At 43.4% G+C, this 23,000-nt stretch overlaps 2 protein-coding genes across 5 annotated transcripts in view; one reads left to right on the forward strand and one right to left on the reverse strand.

The window, feature by feature from the left end:
- trim66 (tripartite motif containing 66) overlaps nt 1-23,000 on the reverse strand; it is a 249,251-nt gene that overhangs the window by 16,539 nt on the left and 209,712 nt on the right. For all 4 annotated transcript variants that reach the window (XM_068046334.1, XM_068046337.1, XM_068046335.1 and 1 more), the window contains exons 10-13: nt 20,612-20,788; nt 8,820-8,999; nt 7,088-7,196; nt 5,561-5,636 (exon numbers count right to left, since the gene is read on the reverse strand). In XM_068046334.1, the coding sequence (XP_067902435.1) occupies nt 5,561-5,636; nt 7,088-7,196; nt 8,820-8,999; nt 20,612-20,788 (542 nt within the window). The remainder of the gene's footprint in view (nt 1-5,560; nt 5,637-7,087; nt 7,197-8,819; nt 9,000-20,611; nt 20,789-23,000) is intronic.
- rpl27a (ribosomal protein L27a) overlaps nt 1-23,000 on the forward strand; it is a 327,304-nt gene that overhangs the window by 3,896 nt on the left and 300,408 nt on the right. The window lies entirely within an intron of this gene.

A 23,000-nucleotide genomic window follows, 5' to 3' on the forward strand; every position in this document is an offset into this window, starting at 1 on the left:
GAAATAAAAACAAGAAATGCTGGAAATATTCAGCCGGTCTGGCAGCATCTGTGGAGTCAGAAGCAGAGTTAATGTTTCAGGTCAGTGACCCTTCATCAGAACTGGCAGAGGTTAGAAATGTAATAGGTTTTAAGCAAATAAAGTGGAGGTGGGGCAAGAGATAACACAAGTAAAGGTGTTGATAGGACAGGGTCACAGAGAATAACTGACCAGAAGGTCATGGAGCAAAGGCAAACGATATGTTGAAAGATAAAGCGTTAATGCAGAGAGGGTGTTAATGGACAGAAAAATGAACAGCCCTGGCCCAAAGCACAAACATGAAAAATACAGTGGGCAGGCACATGGTAAGAAAAACAAATGATGAAACAAACTAAAATAAAATAAAAATAAAAAATAAAAAAGAAGAAAATAACTGAAAATAAAAAAAGGGGGGCCCATCATGCTCTGTATATTATTGAACCCAATGTTCAGTCCAGCAGGCTGTAGTGTACCTAATCGGTAAATGAGATGCTGTTCTTCAAGCTTGCGTTGATGTTCACTGGAACACTGCAGCAAGCCCAGGACAGATATGAGGGCATGAGAGCAGGGGGGAGTGTTGAAATGGCAAGCAATCAGAAGCTCGAAGCCATGCTTTCGGACTGAGCAGAGGTATTCTGCAAAGTGGTCACCCAGTCTGCGTTTGGTCTCCCCAATGTAAAGGAGACCGCATTGAGAGCAGCGAATACAGTATACTAAATTGAAAGAAGTACAAATAAATCGCTGCTTCACCTGAAAGGAGTGTTTGGAGCCTTGGATAGTGAGGAAAGAGGAGGTAAAAGGGCAGGTATTACACCTCCTGTGATTGCATGGGAAGGTGCCATGGGAAGGGGATGAGGTGTTGGGAGTAATGGAAGAGTGGACCAGGGTGTCACGGAGGGAATGATCCCTTCGGAATGCTGACAGGGGAGGGGAGGGGAAGATGCGTTTCGTAGTGGCATCACGCTGGAGGTGGCAGAAATGGCGGAGGATGAACCTTTGGATGTGGAGGCTGGTGGGATGGAATGTGAGGCCAAGGGGAACTCTGTCGTGGTTCTGGGAGGGAGGGGAAGGGGTGAGGGTAGAGGTGCAGGAAATGGGCCGAGAATGGTTGAGGGCCCTGTCAACCACATTGGGGTGAAATCCTCGGTTGAGGAAAAAGGAAGACATAGCAGAAGCGCTGTCATGGAAGGTTGCATCATCAGAGCAGATGCGTCGGAGATGGAGAAACTGGGAGAATAGAATGTAGTATTTACAGGAGGCAGGGTGTGAAGAAGTGTAGTCGAGGTAGCTGTGGGAGTCAGTGCGCTTATAATAAATATTAGTAGACAGCCTATCCCCAGAGATGGAGACAGAGAAATTGAGGAAGGGAAGGGAAATGTCAGAAATGGACCATGTAAAGGTGAGAGAAGGGTGGAAATTGGAAACAAAGTTGATAAAGTTTTCCACTTTGGGGTGGGAGCAAGAAACGGCACCAATACAGTCATCAATGTACCGGAAGGAGAGTTGGGGGAAGAGGCCTGAGTAAAACTGGAACAAGGAATATTTGACATATCCCACAAAAAGACAGGCATAACTAGGATCCATGCAGGTACCCATAGCAACACCTTTTACTTGAAGGAAGTGAGTGGAGTTGAAGGAGAAGTTGTTCAATGTGAGAACAAGTTCAGCCAAGCGGAGGACGGTGGTGGTGGATGGAGACTGGTTGGGCCTCTGCTCAAGGAAGAAGCGAAGATCCCTCAAACCGTCCTGGTGGGGAATGGCGGTGTAGAGAGCTTGGACGTGGTTGACCGTCGTTGTTGGAGGACAATCATCTCAGCCCCAGGACATTGTCGCAGGAGTTCCTCAGTGTGCTGTCCTAGGCTCAACCATCTTCAGCTGCTTCATCAATCCCTCCATCATATGATCAGAAGTGGGGATGCTCACTGATGATTGCACAGTGATCAATTCCATTTAGAAATCCTCAGATAATGATGCAGTTCATGTCCGCATGCAGCAAAACCTGGATAATATTCTGGCTTAGACTGATGTGGCAAGTGACATACGGACCACACAAGTGCCAACAAGAGTTAATCTAACCATCTCCCTTGACATTCAACAGCGTGCCATCACTGAAACCCCCACCATCGAAGGTGGGGGGTGGGTGCGGTCACCATTGAACAGAAATTTAACTGGACCAGCCACATTAATATTGTGGCTACAAAAGCCGATGAGAGACTGAGTATTGAGGTGAGTAACCCACCTCCTGACTCCCCAAAGCTTTTCCACCATATAAAAAGGCACGTCAGAAGCATGATGGAATATTCTCCACCTGTCTGGATGTGTGCAGCTCCAACAACACTCAAGAAGCTGAACGTCATCCCAGACAAAGCAGCCAGCTTGACTGGCACTTCATCCACCGCCTTAAACATTCATTCCCTCCACCACCGGCGCACCATGGCTGCAATATGTGCCATCTACAAGATGCACTGCAGCAGCTCGCCAAGGCTTCTTCGACAGCACCTTCTAAACCTGCGACCTCTACCACCTAGAAAAACAAAGGCAGCAGATGCATGGAAACACCACCACCTGCAAGTTCCCCTCCAAACCACACACTATCCTGACTTGAAAATATATTGCTGGTCCTTCATTGTTGCTTGTGTCAAAATCCTGGAACTTCCTAACTAACAGCTCTGTGGGTGTACCTGCACCAGATGGACTGCAGTGGTTCCAAGGCAATTACGGATGGGCAATAAATGCTGGCATTGCCAGCGACATCCACATCACATGATCGAATTTAAAAAAGCCTATGTAAACGATATCTATAGACATTCCCACGTCTACTAAAGTTACTTCCTCAAAAAATTCAATTAGTTTCATTAGACATGACCTACCCTTCAAAATCCATGTTGGCTCTCTCTAATTAGCTCAAATTTCTCTAAGTGCTCAGCCACTCTCTCATTAATTATAGATTTCAATAAATTCCTCACAATAGATGTTAGGCTTAAAAGCTCAATAACTTCCTGGTTTTACTCTCTCACCTTTCTACTGTTAGAATCTAAGCTAATGTTCCCACACTATATTTCTGAACAAACATAGCAACTGTCTTACTGGCCCAGATTTTGCTGGAGTAGAGCATCTTACAGCATGCTCTGTTAGTTACAGTTGTTCGTGCATGCTTAGATTTTAAAATTTTTTGCCCACAGAGTCCCTGGGAGTGCAACCTGATAACAGTGCAGCGAGGGCAATAAGGTATCTGCGACCTTGGTGAATGATCGTACAAACAGGCTATCTCCTGAACTAATAAGATTAAAGGAGTGCAAAATAAACAGAAGGACTGAGAAAGGAGGTGTCTAATCAGGTAGAAAGAGAAATATAGGGTGGGAAAGCAAAATTGGATTGAGAGAGAGAGAAAAAAGACACAGAAAAAGTAAACAAGTTAAATTTAAAATTTACCATTTCAAAATCACCTAAAACAGTTCTTAACCTGAAGGAATGGGATTCTACACTTATAATTCTTCACTTTCTGTGCAAGAGTGTTTGACTGGCAGTCATTAACAATTACCATGTCACTGAAAGGGTACTTATGCTGTCAATTACTAGACTTAGCTTTCTGTGGTGCACTTAATAGGCAATTAATATGTAAATGCAGCAACTTCAAGAAAATCACTTGGAGGTTAAGTGTGAAATGCCAGGCTAGATTTTGTCCCCAGAACGGGGGACCTGATGCCAGGCGGAAAAAGCATGGTGAACCCTTTTACCAGCTATTACTCAGTGACCTCCACATGGCAGAAGGGCCCCCCAACCCCCACCGAGCTCTGGTAAAATACCAGCGGCGGCAAGGAGAGGCTTTTAAGTGGCTCTTAAGTGCCCCCCCCGTCCTGTCCCTGGAAGGCTGGCAAAATCTAGCCCAACCCTTGGGGACCTTTCCCAGCAATTTGTGAGGGGGGAAGTGGGGGCTGATTCAGTGCTCAGGAGAGTGGGGTTGTCGGCAATTGAAAGAGGTTGACAATCAGGAAAATGGGAGGTCGGCATTCAGGAGAGGGGAGGTCAGTAATTGAATGGGTAGGAAAGGAGGCTTTGATTGTGAGGATTAGGGGAAGGTTGCCAATCAGGGCTGGGGGAGGCCAAAGGTTTCCTTTAGAAGCCTGGGGGAGTACTCCTGCTTTTACTGGCTCATTAAGAGTGCTTAACAAGCTTAAACCTTGGGCAGCCAGCAATTCCTGTTTGTTTCACTACCAAGTGTCCCAATCCCAGTGAAATCTGTGCAGCAGCAGTTAACATCAAATCGGGCTCCCAATTTAAATGTTTTATTTAAGTGTCCTCCCACCTCTCCACGGCAGGACACTTAGATGCCCCGAAACCCAACTCTGGTAATGTGGGTTGGGGTCGCATTTAGTGGATTTTACTTTTTAACCTCCAACTCTCCCTTACCCATCATGGGTGGATTTAATATAGAGGCCTATAACCTAGCATTTTTGATTTCCTAGGTATAACCAGATTATTCGTATTTCAATTACCTCATTCATTTGCTTCAATACATATGCTTCCAATTCGAGAAACCAATTTATATACTCACAATATTATCACAAAAATGCTCACCTTTCCCATCCCATTAATTATTTCTCCCATCTCCTTTTCACTCCTTCTTGCACCACCCACATTTCCCTGCCCCGCTTTTACTGGTTGGCACTTTAGGATTCAAATATTTCCTCTTATTACTACATTCACTACATTAAAGACACTACATTAAAGACGCTGTATAAATGTAAGTTGTTGTTACTATTAGCACACACAAAAGATTTAGACAACTAGCTTTCTGTGTTAGTGCTAGGCTACCTGCCTCAGCATGATTAAGAAGCAGTCCATCAATCGTACATCATCATCCTGATTAATCTCTAAAACAGGTCTAATTATAAGTCCACACTTTACAAATAGCACTATCCAGCCATCCCTTATTTACCTCAAAATTATATTCATGAACTCTGGAAAAAAAATGCAGCTTTATATCCTTTATCTTTCAGTGAAGATTCCTAAATGTATTACTGAGCACCAACAATTCTCTCTTTCTCATGTTTCCCACTGTGTGAGAGTTAATGAGTGAAAAAGAGGGGGCAAAAAAAGAGAAAGGGGATTAGAAAAAAAAAAGAGGAAAGAGGGGAAGAGAGAGAAACTCTGACTTAATCCATCTGACTTTCTCCCACACCTCATTTGATTCACTCTCACCCACATCAGAATCTGACTGCCTTACGCATTTCTCATGCTCTGCCTGCTTCTTGACTGACTACATATCACTCATCTCTCTCTCCCTGCTTAACAACTTCACACTCATTCCCATCTGTCTCTCTCTCTCTCTCATTTGACTGCATCTTTGTTCCTTGATTATATAAGTCCCTTTCTCATTCTGTCATCTGATTCCTGTATGATTGTTTTTATCTCTCTCTCTCCCCCCTTCTCCCTCTCATTTGTGGTGTGTATATTCAACTCACTTGACTCTTGTGTAACTATTAACTGTGTAACCATTAACTGCACCTTATTTACATTTTTGTCATCTATTACTTTTTACCTGGTGTTTGCCTTGTCATGTTGTGCTCCATCCAGTGAATCCATTGTCAAATCATGAGATCCATTAACCCCAGGATCTAGTCAACAGCAACAGCATTATTAACAGTCCACCAAACAGAGTAAATTACTATCATAAAGCTATTTACAAAAACCTTGAGTCATTTAGTTGTTTTAGTGTTTGTCAAAATACTGTGTCTTATGCATAACTGCAAATACAAGTAACACTGTAATGTAATTTGTCAGAGTGCGTTTTATAATTCTCCCCCCTCCCCATCTCTGGATCTCCCTCCCCTTGGTGATACGAATTAGGAGCAGAAGTAGGCCCATTCGGCCCCTCGAGCCTGCTCTGCTATTCAATAAGATCATGGCTGATCTGTTTGTCTCAAATTCCACACTCCCATCTACCTCCGATAATCCTTGATTCCCTTGCCTAACAAGAATCTTTCTACCTCTGCCTTAAAAATATTCAATGACCCTGTCTCCATCATCTTCTGAGGCAGAGAGTTCCAAAGTCGCACAACCCTCAGAGAAAAAAAAATTCTCCTCATCTCTGTCCTAAAAGGGTGACACCTAATTTTAAAACCATGCCCCCTAGTTCTGGACTCACCCACATCCACCTTGTCAAGACCGTTCAGGATCTTATATACTTCAATCAAGTCTCCCCTCACTCTTCTAAACTCCAGTGAAAACAAACCCAATCTGTTCAACCTTTCCTCATAAGACAACCCACTCATTCCAGGTATCAATTTAGTAAACCTCCTCTGAACCGCCTCCAACACACTCATCCTTCCTTAAATAAGGAGACCAAAACTGCACACAGTATTCGAGATGTGGTCTCATCAATGCCCTGTATAAGTGAAGCATAGCATCGTTACTTTTACTGTGTCTCTTTCATAATGTTTTGTGAGAGATTCTCCAGTGATTTAAGTTATGGTTGCTCCATCTAGTGTGGCAGGGAGCCACACAGACCAAGAGATTCTCAAAGTTGATCTGTCCCATGACCTTGTTAAGGTCACTGACTTTGATCCCAGTTAGGAAGAAGTGATGAAGAGAGAAGAATAATGTCATCTAAAAGGTCCTGCTTCTGAACATTGTGGAATGATTCTTGCAGGAAAGCACGTGCGTGTGCGCATCAATGAATAACATAATCAGACTTAGCCACATTGCTCTAACAAATGAATAGCTTGCCAAAACTCACTGCCCATGTTCATAAATAAAGCAGCAAGTTAACACGGTTAATGCCATCCATTGGATTGTACCCTTACATGAGTCACTATCTTCAGGAAGGGAGGAGAAAGGAAACTGCACACTTAAGTTGTCCATTTTATTAACTATAGCAATTCTGATATCTATTTGTTCCTTTAGCCCAGGAAATGGAACACACTATTTTTGCCCTTTACATCTCATTCTGTTGTGTCACATGGTGGTCTGTGATACTATCTCCGCTTTACATGATGTGCCTTATTCATCTGAGACAAGGGTGGGGCAGTAATGCTAACTGACAGCGAGGATAGGGAAGACAACTTACATCCAACGTTAACAGAAAGGTTCATCGGTTCTTTGAAACTATTCTCTTCGAAAGGGACTGGCTCAATTTCTACTGATTCCTTTGGTAATTTGGTGTTACTGACTTCAGACTATAAGAAAGAATAAAAGTGGGAAGAGGTTAGTTCTTCAGCTGTTGATTACAATAAACAGTTGTAGAAATCACTTAAGGTTACTCGATAGCAATTCGCACTTTCTGAAATACCTCTCTGTTTTAATGATGTAATTGAGAGAAAAGTGAAGCATTTGGAGCTGTGATAGCATCTTTAATTCTGCCATGGATGTAAGGAGTTAAAAACCAGTTTCATTCACAGAAATCATAGGCTGAATTTTCCGGCAGGTGTTGGGACCATACGCAAGTCCCGGCCCTGATGGTGTCAGAGTCCTGCCTGACTTTGCGATGTTCCTGCGGCAGCCAATTAACAGGCGGCCTCCGGGAGCACCATCCAATTAGGGACAGTGGACGGGCTGCACAGGCATGAGGGCCAATGGGAGCACCTGAGAGGGTGGCCGGCAGCCCCACCGGGAGTGGTGGGTGCTGGCTAATGGCTGATGCATGTAGGGGACCGCAAGGCACCTCAAAATAGAGGCAACCCTCTGCAGACTTCGGAAATATTTGAAAATATGTGAGGCCACAGCTGCCAGACCATCACTGTGGAGGGGTAACCCCTCCACAAGACGTCCAGCGGTGGCAGCTGTGGACCGCTGATCCCTGCGGCTCGAAGTGCAGGGATTTAAAGGAGTTTTCGTTAGCCCCCCCACCCCCGGCCTGCAACAGGGAGGCCACTTCCTGACAACAGCGGGGTTTTGGCTTCAGCATGGGGCCCATGCGCTGTTGGAGAAATTGAGATGTGAGGAAATAGACCACTCAATTGGTTTAATACTGAGCCTAATTGATGTTCCTCTGCTTCCCGGCGGGTAGCCCTCCTCCCCAAGATGTACATCGGATGACAGGCACACAGCACTCCTACATGAAATTGCCGGCACTCCCACCTCCATGGCAAAATCCAGCCTCATATCCTGGCTTAACCTAATACAATGTTACGACACTGCTTTGCTGACAAGTTTGCTTGATGGAAGAACCAAGCCACCAAGCACAGTGGCGCAGTGGTTAGCACCGCAGCCTCGCAGCTCCAAGGACCCGGGTTCGATTCCGGGTGCTGCCTGTGTGGAGTTTGCAAGTTCTCCCTGTGTCTGCGTGGGTTTTCTCCGGGTGCTCCGGTTTCCTCCCACAAGCCAAAAGACTTGCAGGTTGATAGGTAAATTGGCTATTATAAATTGTCACTTGTATAGGTAGGTGGTAGGGAAATATAGGAACAGGTGGGGGTGTTTGGTAGTAATATGGGACTAGTGTAGGATTAGTATAAATGGGTGGTTGATGTTCGGCACAGACTCGGTGGGCCGAAGGGCCTGTTTCAGTGCTGTATCTCTAATCTAATCTAATTTAAATACAAACGTGTTTTGATGGTAGTTATTAGTTTACAGTTCCAAAGCATTGAATTTGACCTGGAACTTAGAGAATGCTGTTGTTTGAGCCTCTATCTCCCTCGCTCCTGACCATTATCCACAATTCCTGCCACTCCCAACCCCTACTGACCATACCCACCCCACTGGCCTCCTCCCTTTCTATGTTCCCAAACATTCATAGGCTTTCACAACAGGGACATGTAGCTAGGGCTAATTGTCAGGTTTCAGTTCATAAAAATAAATCGTACCTTATATGCTGTGCTTTTTGGTTCCTGGTTTACAATTATGTTCTTTGCCAGAAGATCCTGAGTGTCACTGTCGGATCTGTGCACGGTCGATCGGGATTGCAATTCAATCAATGAAGGTGCAAGGTGGGCAGAATCCTCATTCACTGTTGGTGTGGATTTAATGTGGCCTGAAGCAGAACGCTGCAAGAGATATGCCATGCCGAAAATGTTTTAGTACTGCAACAACAACTACTTGTATTTATATAGTGCCTTTAATGTAATAAAACATCCCAAGGCACTTCACAGAGGCTTTATGAAAAACAAATGACACTGAGCCACATAAGGAGATAATTGGGTAGATGACCAAAAGCTTGGTCAAAGAGGTAGGTTTTAAGCAGCATCTTAGAGGAGGAAAGCAAAGTAGAGAGGCGGAGAGGTTTAAAGAACAAAGAAAATTACAGCACAGGAACAGGCCCTTCGGCCCTCCAAGCCTGCGCCGATCCAGATCCTCTATCTAAACATGTCGCCTATTTTCTAAGGGTCTGTATCTCTTTGCTTCCTGCCCATTCATGTATCTGTCCAGATACATCTTAAAAGACGCTATCGTGTTCGCATCTACCACCTCCGCTGGCAACGCGTTCCAGGCACCCACCACCCTCTGCGTAAAGAACTTTCCACGCATCTCCCCCCTAAACATTTCCCCTCTCACTTTGAACTCGTGACCCCTAGTATTTGAATCCCCCACTCTGGGAAAAATCTTTTTGCTATCCACCCTGTCTATACCTCTCATGATTTTGTACACCTCAATCAGGTCCCCCCTCAACCTCCGCCTTTCTAATGAAAATAATCCGAATCTACTCAACCTCTCTTCATAGCTAGCACCCTCCATACCAGGCAACATCCTGGTGAACCTCCTCTGCACCCTCTCCAAAGCATCCAGAACTGCGGCGCAGTATTCCAAATGTGGCCGAACAAAAGTCTTATACAACTGTAACATGACCTGCCAACTCTTGTACTCAATACCCCGTCCCATGAAGGAAAGCATGCCGTATGCCTTCTTGACCACTCTATTGACCTGCGTTGCCACCTTCAGGGAACAATGGACCTGAACACTCTGTACATCAATTTTCCCCAGGACTTTTCCATTTACTGTATAGTTCACTCTTGAATTGGATCTTCCAAAATGCATCACCTCGCATTTGCCCTGATTGAACTCCATCTGCCATTTCTCTGCCCAACTCTCCAATCTATCTATATTCTGCTGTATTCTCTGACAGTCCCCTTCACTATCTGCTACTCCACCAATCTTAGTGTCGTCTGCAAACTTGCTAATCAGACCACCTATACTTTCCTCCAAATCATTTATGTATATCACAAACAACAGTGGTCCCAGCACGGATCCCTGTGGAACACCACTGGTCACACGTCTCCATTTTGAGAAACTCCCTTCTACTGCTACTCTCTGTCTCCTGTTGCCCAGCCAGTTCTTTATCCATCTAGCCAGTACACCCTGGATCCCATGCGACTTCACTTTCTCCATCAGCCTACCATGGGGAACCTTATCAAATGCCTTACTGAAGTCCATGTATATGACATCGACAGCCCTTCCCTCATCAATCAACTTTGTCACTTCCTCAAAGAATTCTATTAAGTTGGTAAGACATGACCTTCCCTGCACAAAACCATGTTGCCTATCACTGATAAGCCCATTTTCTTCCAAATGGGAATAGATCCTATCCCTCAGTAACTTCTCCAGCAGCTTCCCTACCACTGACGTCAGGCTCACCGGTCTATAATTACCTGGATTATCCCTGCTACCCTTCTTAAACAAGGGGACAACATTAGCAATTCTCCAGTCCTCCGGGACCTCACCCGTGTTTAAGGATGCTGCAAACATATCTGTTAAGGCCCCAGCTATTTCCTCTCTCACTTCCCTCAGTAACCTGGGATAGATCCCATCCGGACCTGGGGACTTGTCCACCTTAATGCCTTTTAGAATACCCAACACTTCCTCCCTCCTTATGCCGACTTGACCTAGAGTAATCAAACATCTGTCCCTAACCTCAACATCCGTCATGTCCCTCTCCTCGGTGAATACCGATGCAAAGTACTCGTTTAGAATCTCACCCATTTTCTCTGACTCCACGCATAACTTTCCTCCTTTGTCCTTGAGTGGGCCAATCCTTTCTCTAGTTACGCTCTTGCTCCTTATATATGAATAAAAGGCTTTGGGATTTTCCTTAACCCTGTTTGCTAAAGATATTTCATGACCCCTTTTAGCCCTGTTAATTCCTCGTTTCAGATTGCGCCTACAATCCCGATATTCTTTCAAAGCTTCGTCTTTCTTCAGCCGCCTAGACCTTATGTATGCTTCCTTTTTCCTCTTAGCTAGTCTCACAATTTCACCTGTCATCCATGGTTCCCTAATCTTGCCATTTCTATCCCTCATTTTCACAGGAACATGTCTCTCCTGCACGCTAATCAACCTCTCTTTAAAAGCCTCCCACATATCAAATGTGGATTTACCTTCAAACAGCTGCTCCCAATCTACATTCCCCAGCTCCTGCCGAATTTTGGTATAGTTGGCCTTCCCCCAATTTAGCACTCTTCCTTTAGGACCACTCTCGTCTTTGTCCATGAGTATTCTAAAACTTATGGAATTGTGATCACTATTCCCAAAGTAGTCCCCTACTGAAACTTCAACCACCTGGCCGGGCTCATTCCCCAACACCAGGTCCAGTATGGCCCCTTCTCGAGTTGGACTATTTACATACTGCTCTAGAAAACCCTCCTGGATGCTCCTTACAAATTCTGCTCCATCTAGACCTCTGACACTAAGTAAATCCCAGTCAATGTTGGGAAAATTAAAATCTCCTATCACCACCACCCTGTTGCTCCTACATCTGTCCATAATCTCTTTACATATTTGTACCTCTATCTCATGCTCGCTGTTGGGAGGCCTGTGGTACAGCCCCAACATTGTTACCGCACCCTTCCTATTTCTGAGTTCTGCCCATATTGCCTCACTGCTCGAGTCCTCCATAGTGCCCTCCTTCAGCACAGCTGTGATATCCTCTTTGACCAGTAATGCAACTCCTCCACCCCTTTTGCCTCCCTCTCTATTCCGCCTGAAGCATCGATATCCTGGGATATTTAGTTGCCAATCATGCCTTTCCCTTAACCAAGTCTCAGTAATAGCAATAACATCATACTCCCAGGTACTAATCCAAGCCCTAAGTTCATCTGCCTTACCTACTACACTTCTTGCATTAAAACAAATGCACCTCAGACCACCAGTCCCTTTGCTTTCATCATCTGCTCCCTGCCTACTCTTTCCCTTAGTCACGCTGACTTCATTATCTAGTTCCTTACAGGCTTTAGTTCCTACCTCCTTACTGTCCACTGACCTCCTCATTTGGTTCCCATCCCCCTGCCACATTAGTTTAAACCCTCCCCAACAGCGTTAGCAAAAGCACCAGAATTCCAGAGCTTAGGGCCTAGGCAACTGAATGCATGGCCACCAGTGGTGGAGTGATTTAAATCGGGATGCTCAAAAGGCCGAAATTAGAGGAGAGGCGATAACCCGGAGGGTTGCAACGCAGGAGGAAATTACAGAGATTGGGGGGGGTGGGCGGGCAGGTCACGGATGGATTTGAAAACAAAGATGAGAAATTCAAAACCAAGACATTGCTTAACCAGGAGCCAGTGTAGGTCAGAAAGCACAGGGGTATTAGATGAATGGGACTTGATGCAAGTTAGGACACGGAAAGCAGAGTTTTGGATGACCTCAAGTTTATAGAAGGTAGAATATGGGAGGTTGGCTAGGAGTGTATTAGAATAGTCAACTCTGGAGGTAACAAAGGCATGGATGAGGGTTTCAGCAGCAGAGAGCTGAGGCAGGGGCCAAGTCAGACAATGTTAGAGATGGAAATAGGTGACAGCACGGGTATGTGGTTGAAAGCTCATATTGGGGTCAAATATGACATTGAAGTTGCAAACAGTCTGGTACAGCCTCAGACAGTTGCTAGGGAGAGAGATGGAGTTGGTGGTGAGGAGTGGAGTTTGTGCCAGGGACTGAAGACAATGGCTTCAGTCTTCTCAATATTTAATTGGAAGAAATTTCTGCTCATCCACACTGGATATCGGACAAGCAGCCTGACAAATTAGAGACAGTGGAGAGGTCGAGCGAGATGGTGGTGAGGTAAAGCTGGGTGTTGTTGGTGCCACTGGATGGATATGAAATGGAGATCAAATTAAAACAAGATTTTATATTATCAACTTCACTAATAAGCAACTGAAGAACACAGAGTGCAAATGAAAACTGGTTTAGTGATTATAGTAAGCAATGGATAAGCATATAACAATCCAGTACATCTATTAGGGCAGGGGTGGGGAATGGGGGGAGGAAACATGATCAAACATCTCTAGGATAGCAACTGCTTTGATTCCAAGAGCACAATGTGGTTCCAAGGGCACAATAAGATGAGATGAGATGAAGGAAATGGACTGCCTTGTTGCATGGGTGTCAAAGCTACATTCTTGGTTCACACACAGGTCATTGTTTTCAGGAGGGGTACAAACTGGAGGGAGGTGGGCAAGGAGTAGGAAAGAGGGGAAGAGAAAGAAAGGAAGAAAAATCTTATTGTACTAAGTTGCCATCTTATGATTTTAGAAGATGACGCGTGTTGACATGTAATTTGGCTGCAGAGGGCATTGCAGCCAAAGCCAATCCTATTCTTACCAAGTGTCTACCATGGATATTTCCCAGCAGGAGCCTCAGTGTAGCATTTAGGAGCGAGAACCCTGGCTGATTTTATCCAGTTGCTATGCTGAGAGGCTGATTTACCGTTGAGTTGGATACTATCAGTTAATTCAGTTTAGGTGGAGATCTTTCTATTCTGTAATGTTTATTGGATCAGGCAATGTACTTATCTACAGACAACATTTTAGGTGTTTTTCTGGATTCTTTTCATAACTTTGAGAAACGACTTTCAGATCATTACATTTACACCACATCCCAGAAGTCACAATGAGTTTCAGACACCTCTGTAAATGTTAATGGAAAATTCCATCCCTCCCTCTTACTGCTTTATAATATGTGTTCTTGGAAATTTGAAGATTGCTTTTCCAAAATTCAAGTTTACAGATAAAAGAAGCCAGGCCTGAAAACTGATATCAGTGGGCTGACAATTTCCAGCAGAAAAAAATAAACCACCACTGATAAATTTATGTGATGTCACTTAAAAGGAGTAGAACAACAATCTGAAGGATCAATTGGACACCAAGATTGTCTCTATCACAAGTTAAATGCTGCCCTTGCATTATCAGTTCCAGTTAATTGAGTGCATCCTAACTACATCACACAGCATAGACTAGGGAGATGGCTATCTAGGATTGCTGACTACGATTTTGCAATCTTTTGCCTTATTTACAGCTGCAAGAAATTTCTAAAGGATTCAGAAATGAATTACTAAAACCAGTGGACTGGATGGTGCTGTAACTTGAACAATAATCATTCATTTCTGGATGCAATTTTTAAACTAAGCCAGAATGATGAAATATCTTTAGGATCAAAAGTGAAATTCGTCACGGCAGTTTTAATTCAGTTCCTAGTGAATGCAGGCCCATTGTCCCTTATTCAGGGCTAAGATTCAAAAATTCAAAGGAGCTGTAATATGGTTACTGTGGGAAATGAAATGTTGGTTATTCATCTACCGCTGAAGGGAGGTCAGTTGAACAAATCATCTTTTCCAAATGAAGAACTCTACATGTAATTTTGCTTTCAAGAAAATCACTATTATAATGCACTTAACTGAACAGGATAGTTAAACATAAACAGATCACTTTATAGTTATTTATTGAGTCTGAACGGCTCTAGCAAAGCACAATATTTTGTAAGTTTTCAAAGCTTTTGCGATCTAGTTGAAGTAGATAAATGAAATTATATTGTTTCACCATCTTCCACCATCTCAAATGTCATGGCAACTTCCAAGAATGTTACTTCATTCCAGAAAGAGAAGCCCCACCCAGATCGAGTTGGGGAAAGATTTACAACATTGGCACCTGTCCCAGAGCTACTAATACTCAAATTACCAAGAAATCTCAAAAGGTTATTTACAATTAATTTTTTTATTTTAAAAAGTAAAATAACAGCCCATCTCTGGTTTCTCGAGAGCTGTTCCAAGTATGAAAAATATTTGGAAATATTGTCCCAGCACAATATAGTCATAAATAATCTAATCTCCCTGACTATAACATTTCAATATATATTTTCTGAATAGGCAGAACTCAACTCCTCCCTTTCATGTAATGCAGAAAGAATCTCCCAAATTCCCAGCTTCTAATTAGCAGTGACTCAGTGGGGTTTGGGTGTTCAAGCAGCAAACAGGGAAAAGCATCTCCATTTAATTAAACTAAAACACAAAGGGAAACATTAACACTACATGTACCAGATCATTACAACACACAAATAGATTCTATGTTAACTGCTGTCTGTGATACAAAATTCTAATTTTTCATTAGTAAAGACATTTTTTATTTAAAAAAGAAAGCCAATATGAGAACATGAGAAAGCTAAAATAAAAGCAGAGAATACTGGAACTGCACAGATCATCTGCATCTGAAAGAGAAAAAGATAACTTTTGATGGTTCTGATGAAGAATTACTTGCCAAGATACTGATCTACCTTTCTCTTCCAGATGCAGTCTGACCTCTTGTGCATTTCACAATTTTACATTCCTTTGTCAGGAGACAGCTGTTGCAATTTCCCTTACAGTGAGTTCCTGATTTTGGTCAAGTAAAGGTGTTCAGCAGAAGCCAGACAGTTCCCCACACATAACGAAACAAATCAAGAGTAGGTCCCTCTGCTGCTTCTCCACACTATGATAAGCAATTATTTAAAAATTTTTAGCAGTTATGCATAGAAGCATTGGATGTTCCCAGGGAATGTGTTTTATGTGCTGTGCTCCATTGATAAGACTGAATAGAACATCACACAAGGGAACTATACCTTTTTAATTTATAATTAGATACAATACAGGGAACTGTGTATATATCAAGTAGAAAACAACAGATACCCGATATGATGACGTGGCTGTGGCTTAATTGGAGAAGTCAAATCAAAGCATAATAGCCTAACTGCTGCTGAAACTCTCATCCTTGTTACCTTCAGGATCAAATATTCCAATGCACTTCTGGCTGGCCTCCCACCTTACACCCTCTGTAAACATTAGCCCATCCAAAACTCTGCTGTCTGTATTCTAAACCACACCAAGCCCAGCTCACTCATCATCTCTATGCTCGCTGACGTGCATTGCCTCCTGGTCAATTAACACCTAAATATTAAAATTCTCATCCTTGTGTTCAAATCCCTCAATGCGTCACCTCTCCCTATATCTGTAACCAGTCTGGCCCTAAAACCCTCCAAAACTTTCCATTCCTCAAACTCTAGCATCTTCTGCAACCCCCACTCCCTTCACCTCATAATTGGTGGCCATGCCTTTAGCCACTCAGACCTTAAGCTCTGGAATTCCCTCCCTAAACCTCTGTCTTCCACCTCTCTCTCTTCCTTTAAGACCCTCCTTAAAACTTACCTCACTAAGATTTATCTCAATTACCTCGTTGCCAATTTTTGTCTGACTACCCTCCTGTGAAGCACCTTGGGATGTTTTCCTACATTCAAGGCACCAAATAAATGCAAGTTGGTGTTGTTCTTGTTGGAAACAGGAAACTGAAGTGGTAAATAACGAAGTTCAGGATAGTACTTGAGGACAGAATGAAGGCGTTTGACAAAGTGGACACTAAATCTGCACTTGGTCTCATTAACGTAGAGGACAGCACACCATTTTAAATACTCTGCATCTGTAATATCTTCCAGTTTTGAAGAAGGGTCCACACCTGAAATATTAATTTCTCTGTTCTCTCCACAGTTGTTAACTGACATGCTAAGTGTTTCCAATATTCTCTGTTTCAGATTTCCAAAGACGCAACTAACACATGGCTTATTCTGCCTTAGAATCATTGTGCCATTACACAAAGCCATCCCAAAACGGCACATTCATCTACTTGCTGCCATCTTTAAAAATACATCTGCTTCAGTGAATAATTGTGCAATTGATGTTTGTGTCATCGAGCAATTCAGATGTTACTGAGCTACTAGTTTGATGAAGAGTTTAAATAATGGTCTCTTGATAAAAAAAAATAACGTTTTCCTCAAAGGAAATAAAATGCACTTTCCAACAATTTATCTGACTCCTGTCATGCAGGCCCCCATTTGCCAAGCATGAGGCATAATAAATTTCAAACTGTTGTTGAAGTTAAGAAAGGACTTGCTTTAAAAAATCAAAGTGATTACTGACAACGCAGCCGGCAGCTTACGCCATCCGACTGCGCCAATCTGCGCACATGCACAGATTGGTTCCTACCCTCTGCGCATGTGCTGCGTTCCGCAGTGCCAGGACTTGTTGGTGCATGCGCAGATGACATCATCGCGTAATGCGGGTAGATGGGGTTGGCGCATGCGCGGATGAAGTCATCGTAACACGGGCAGATGGTGGTGGGATCCGGGCCGGACAGAGCAGGGGTGGGGGAGAGAGGGTCTAGGGAGTGGGTAGAGAGCGGGTGCGGGGAGAGTGCGGCCGAAGACCTTGCTGGTGGCAGGTGCGCACTCCTCCTTTCCCCCGCCACCCACTCCCAACCCCCGCCACCCGCCTGCTCGCTCACCACCCCCCCTCCCGCTTGCCACAACCCCGACTGCTGGCTCACCCACCCGCCCGCTCGTTCACTGCCTGCCCTCCCGCTCACTCCCTCCCTTCCCCGGCCCGCTCGCTCCCTCCCCTCCGGCCATTGTGTGCTGCCATGTGTTTAGGTTGCCATTGTGTGATTACTTGAGCAGCGCCATCTTTAATCCTGGCAGCTGCCTGACGTCGCAGACTGTGACATTTTAGTGGCACAGGCTGCATTTAAGCATATGCCATTGCAGCACCATCTAGTGGTGGCGTTGTCAGAAAACGCAGCCTTAAACAATTGCCAGATCTTGGCTGGTAAGACATTTGCATATTAACAGACAGTGTTTGGAAGGACAAAGCAACCATTCCCTGACACATTCAACCCACAATGAACCCTTAGCTGGAAAGACATTTGCATATTAACAGACAGTGCTTGGAAAGGACAAAGGACCATTACCTGACACATTCAACCCACAAAGAACTTTTGATCACTAGACGTTGAAGGTGGGGGAGTTCGTATTCCAGGCTGATTGCTAAGATGGCCGAATACACATACGGACATGGTCAAACCAGCTAGTCACATGACTAACCTGCTGGGCAACCTGAGTTTTTTGAATTTGTACAAATAGTTTGGGCAGAAAGCAGAATGCTCCTGAACTGAGAAGATCTCTCCTGGCTGGCTCGCCACAGCCTCTGCTGTCTGCTTGCTCCATTCTCCTTCTCACAAGCCTCTGAATTCATTGAAGACACATGAACCCCAAGAGAGAAAAGTCTCCTACAGCGAACAAGGTTTAAGAAGAATACTGGGCCCCAATGAAAAGCAATCAAGGACTTTACAGTGAGCTCGAAGAACCATAACAAAAACTCTTCAGTTATTGCCTCAAACTTTTCCACTTTATTTCTTCTGCTCTTTTCTGTCTCTATTTGTGTGTATCGCATAGGCATGCTTGCGTGGGCGTGTCGTGTATCTGTAGGCGTCAACCGAATTAGAGTTTAAGTTTAATAAATTTCAACTGTTCTTCTTGAAATCTAAGAAAACCTGTTTGTGCTGGTTTCTTTGCCTTATAATTGGGAAGAGCTGAACAAGGATTCACCAAGAAGGAGCTAAAAAAAGTGTGTTTAAAAATAAAACCGTTACGGTAAGACCAGGTGAAAGCTGAAAGGGAACCCTAGATCTCTTCCTTACCTGGTTGTAACACTCCCCTTTAGGTCTGTGGATTAAGTAAAACATGTGTGTAGTTCAGCTTTAAGTGTTGGTGCTATAGGGAAATAAACAGACTATTCTCTGCAGACATTTACAATGCATACTGACTATATTTGATGCAGAGGAAACACTGAAAGAAAGAGATTGGATTTGATGTGGAAAACGCATAGCTGCAGCACTCAGAACAACCTGAATTCTCCCTGATATTTTTTGTGTTACACAGAGACATTTCTGCAAATGCTTATCATAGTTCTCAAGCTCTACTTTACATGTATAAGATATTCTTTCCCCCTGTAGCCCTGTGGTCCACTGAATTGCTGTTAGAGTTGTCTATTCCTGAGGGCAATGCAGCTGAGAAGCAGGTGTACTTACCCATTGAGTATATGTATACAAACCAAGTGTTATACTAATAAAGCCTATCATACACATATAAATGTTCTTACTCAACAAACACCAGCCGTGACAATTTACACCACAATCTATACTTTTCCTCCCACTAGTAAAATTCCTCGTCAAGATTATCACTGAGGTGAGGGGTGGGGGTGGCGTTGGAGAGGTGGGTGATGGTGGGGTAGATTAAAATGGTGGTTAGACATTTCCTGTTGTCTTCTGGTGCATTCACAGCCACTGCAATTTTAATTGTCAGGTTTTTGGAGGCTAACACAAATTTTTCTGAAGATTGTGGCTGTGACTTTCAGTGTTGTGCCTGGTAGGGAAACCTACCGGGAGATAGTATTGGGGCCTGAAGAGACCAAGGTGAGTTAATTTTTTTTTTAAGGTTTCCTTGTCGTTCAGGAGGAGCAAGTGTGCACCTTTGGGCTTGGCAAGGAATCCTTGAGCCTCCCATACTCAGGACTTCCCTTCCCCTCCCCTGACCCTAATTGCCTAGGGTCCCTTGGGTCCCCATGACACCCCATGCCACGCTGAGGCCTCTTTGATATTCCTACCAAGTTCAGGAGGGAATCCATCCTGGAATGTGGTAATTAGGCCTTGGAGTTAAAGCTGCTTGGGTACCAAGCCAGGGCCATTATTCTTTCATAGGATGTGAGCATCACTGGCAAGGCCATAATTTACTGGCCATTCCTAATTGCCCTTGCGAAGGTGGTGCTGAGCCACCTTCTTGAACCGCTGCAGTCCATCTGCTGTAGATACACTCCCTGTGCTGTTAGGAAGGGAGTTCCAGGTTTTTGACCCAGCGACTGTGAAGGAGCGACAACATAGTTCCAAGCTAGGATGTTGTGGGGTTTGGAGGAGTACTTGCAGGTGATGGTGTTCCCACATGCCTGCTGCGCTTGCCCTTTTTGGCAGTAGAGGTCACAGGTGTGGAAGGTGCTGTCAAAGGAGGCTTAACGAGTTGCTACAGTGCATTTTATATATGGTACACACTGCAGCTACCGTGCGCCAGTGGTGGAGGGAGTGTATGTTTAAGGTGGTGGATGGGGTGCAGATTAAGTGGGCTGCTTTGTCCCGGATGGTGTCGAGCTTCTTGAGTGTTGTTGGAGTCGCACACATTCAAGGCATGTGGAGAGTATTCCATCACACTCCTGACTTACACTTTTAGATGGTGGACAGACTTTGTGGAGGCAGGAGGTGAGTTACTCACTGCAATATTTCCAGCCTCTGACTGGCTCTTATAGCCATAGCATTTATTTGGCTGATCCAGATAAGTTTCTGGTCAATGGTAGCCCCCAGGATGTTGGTAATGCCATTGAATGTCAAGGGGAGATGGTTAGATGCTCTTTTGTCGGACATTATGGGCATTAACCGCCCAGCTTGTCTTCCACATCCTGTACTCACACTCAGAGTTAAAAACAGGGCTATAGTTTTGACAATTCATGAATAGAAGCATCAACAATTTAGCAAATATTCTTTCCAATTACTACCTTTCTTCTTTTTTGCGAAGTAGATGAAGACATCCTTTTTGCTAAGGACCTAGTAGTGGTTGATTGTTTCCCAAGTGTGTTACGTATTCCCAATAAATCCAGTGGTTGGACAGGAACGGTGTTTTCTCTGTGACAATTTACAAACTGCTGTTCCTCAGCATCAAGGTGATTGTGCAACTAGGGGAAGAAAAAATTGGTGAAAATTTTTTTTAAAAATCACTGCTGTAACACTGGTGGACATAAATCAGAGAAATCCCTCACCTACCTTACATTCCAGGATTATATAGAGATATTTACAATTTCCCTAGACATATGATAATAGGAAGTCACCTTAGAGTGTTTTATAAACAATGTATTTATAAGAACATAAATGCTCAAAAGGTCATTATTCCAACAGTTCAATCCCACAAATCTGCTGTCTCACTGTATCTCACAATCCTTTCTTTCTTCAGATGAACATTGATTGCCTTTCAAAACACAGTGCTACTGACCACTTCAGCGGTTAATCCTGGGAACATCCTTGTTAAGCCAATTACTTATACACCAAGTTGCTTCCAAGTTGAGCTGTATATACCTCCAGCAATCGTTCGATTCTCTCCCAAAAAATTATTGCTGACGCACATCAAGATTTTAGTCCACCTTCAGTTATATGGGTGGTTCAGATTGGGTTCTAGAATCAATAGGCATACTTACCACAACTATTGTTTTAAGTATACGCAAGCAATTAACACAGAGCTCTGACACACTACCAAAGCTGCTCTTTCAGAGAAGCTGATACATTATATGTATCATATAACAGTCTAGTCTGCATTGCATTGCAGTAGTACAAATTAGAGCAAAGCTCAAGCAGATTATCAATGCCATCTCAACTCTTTGATGTGTTAATATCGTGGAATGCACCCTGGAGTGTAGTATTTTTGCAATATATGCACAAATGTTAAGAATTATGTACCTTTCCATCATTTACCATTTTCATTTTTTACTGGCTGGTGTGTCGCAGTGAAAAGCAGTGGAGGACCAGCTTCCACTGATGCACTTCATAAGGAAGCCAGATGTCTGACTGCACCTCTTGATAAGGCTTGAGGTAACATCAGCATTTATGTTCAAATGCTGATACAGGAGAATGCTATACACATTGGCTCAGCCTTCGAGTATTGACTGGTACTGCTTTTTCATCAAACTACTTTTGATCAATTTATCAGTCGACAGCACCACTCTTCCAAATTCAAATTTTGGGAAAACAGCCAAAGCAACAAGCAAAATAACTGAACTAACAATAAACAAATGTACAACATAGAAACACCTCAATAAACTCAAACATATTAAAGTCTCACTACCCCACCACTTCTGCAATATCCATTCACTATAAAGATTCAACCTCAATGCCACCAGTTCGACTAAATCACTCCATAAACACGAGGTTCAATTGTGACACTAAAGGTAAATACAAGATGCTATTTCTACCATTGATTTGTTTTGAAATCTTTCAAAATGTTAATTAGCTCAGGCCCATTAATTTTCTTACATTTAACTACAGCCTAGCCTATGAGATAGTGATCCCTCATCCTCCTGCTATATGAAGTGTCAGAAGTTTAAACATAGAGTTATTATTGAATCAGAGTGGTCAGAGAATGCATTAGTCACTGGTTCCCCTCTGGTACTCCAATTCAATTTTTCTATGTCTTCCTGCCATCAGCATAATCAGGGATCAAACTTGAGAATCATTTGCCTATGCTGGATATATCTGGCTGCACCGTTTCTTAAACTATCTAATTCACAAATCATTTTTTTCATTTCAGACATCCAATATAAACATTATGCACTCATGTTAAAAAACTCCACAGTAAACAATGTGCCCCAACTTCAGATAAGTACGCCATACAGCCACCGTTATGAAGCATTGGCTGTTGAGTAGGATTCTAATTAATACTAATTTGGATCGTTTTGTACTGTGGACCAGCTCGATGAGGAATTATGCCCGCAAAAGAAGAATGTTTTTCTCAATAGTCTGAGTTGGATTTAAATGAATCTACAGAACTGCAAAGATGCTCTAAGTATATGTTGTGAAGTACTGTAGAGAATCAGAGTCAAATTATGCAAATATAAAAGTTATGATTAGTTTATTTTTACTTACTACCTTTACGATTTTGTCTAACTTCTAAACTTAGTTACAGGATAGGCAGCGCCTCCCTGTAGCATCACTGCTGCAATTTTGAGGAGTCATCACTTCCTAGTCACCAGCACTGAAGCCTTATAATCAAACATTCTATAACTTTATTGTGACTTTTGACAGCCTTTCAACAGCCGTGTCATCACTTTTTCCAAATCTTTTTGAGCCTTATCAGAGCTATGTAACAAGTAGCAGAGCACACATCAAAGCAGCACAGGT

This window comes from Heterodontus francisci, chromosome 14, assembly GCF_036365525.1.
Source record: "Heterodontus francisci isolate sHetFra1 chromosome 14, sHetFra1.hap1, whole genome shotgun sequence".
NCBI classification, from domain to species: Eukaryota; Metazoa; Chordata; class Chondrichthyes; order Heterodontiformes; family Heterodontidae; genus Heterodontus; species Heterodontus francisci.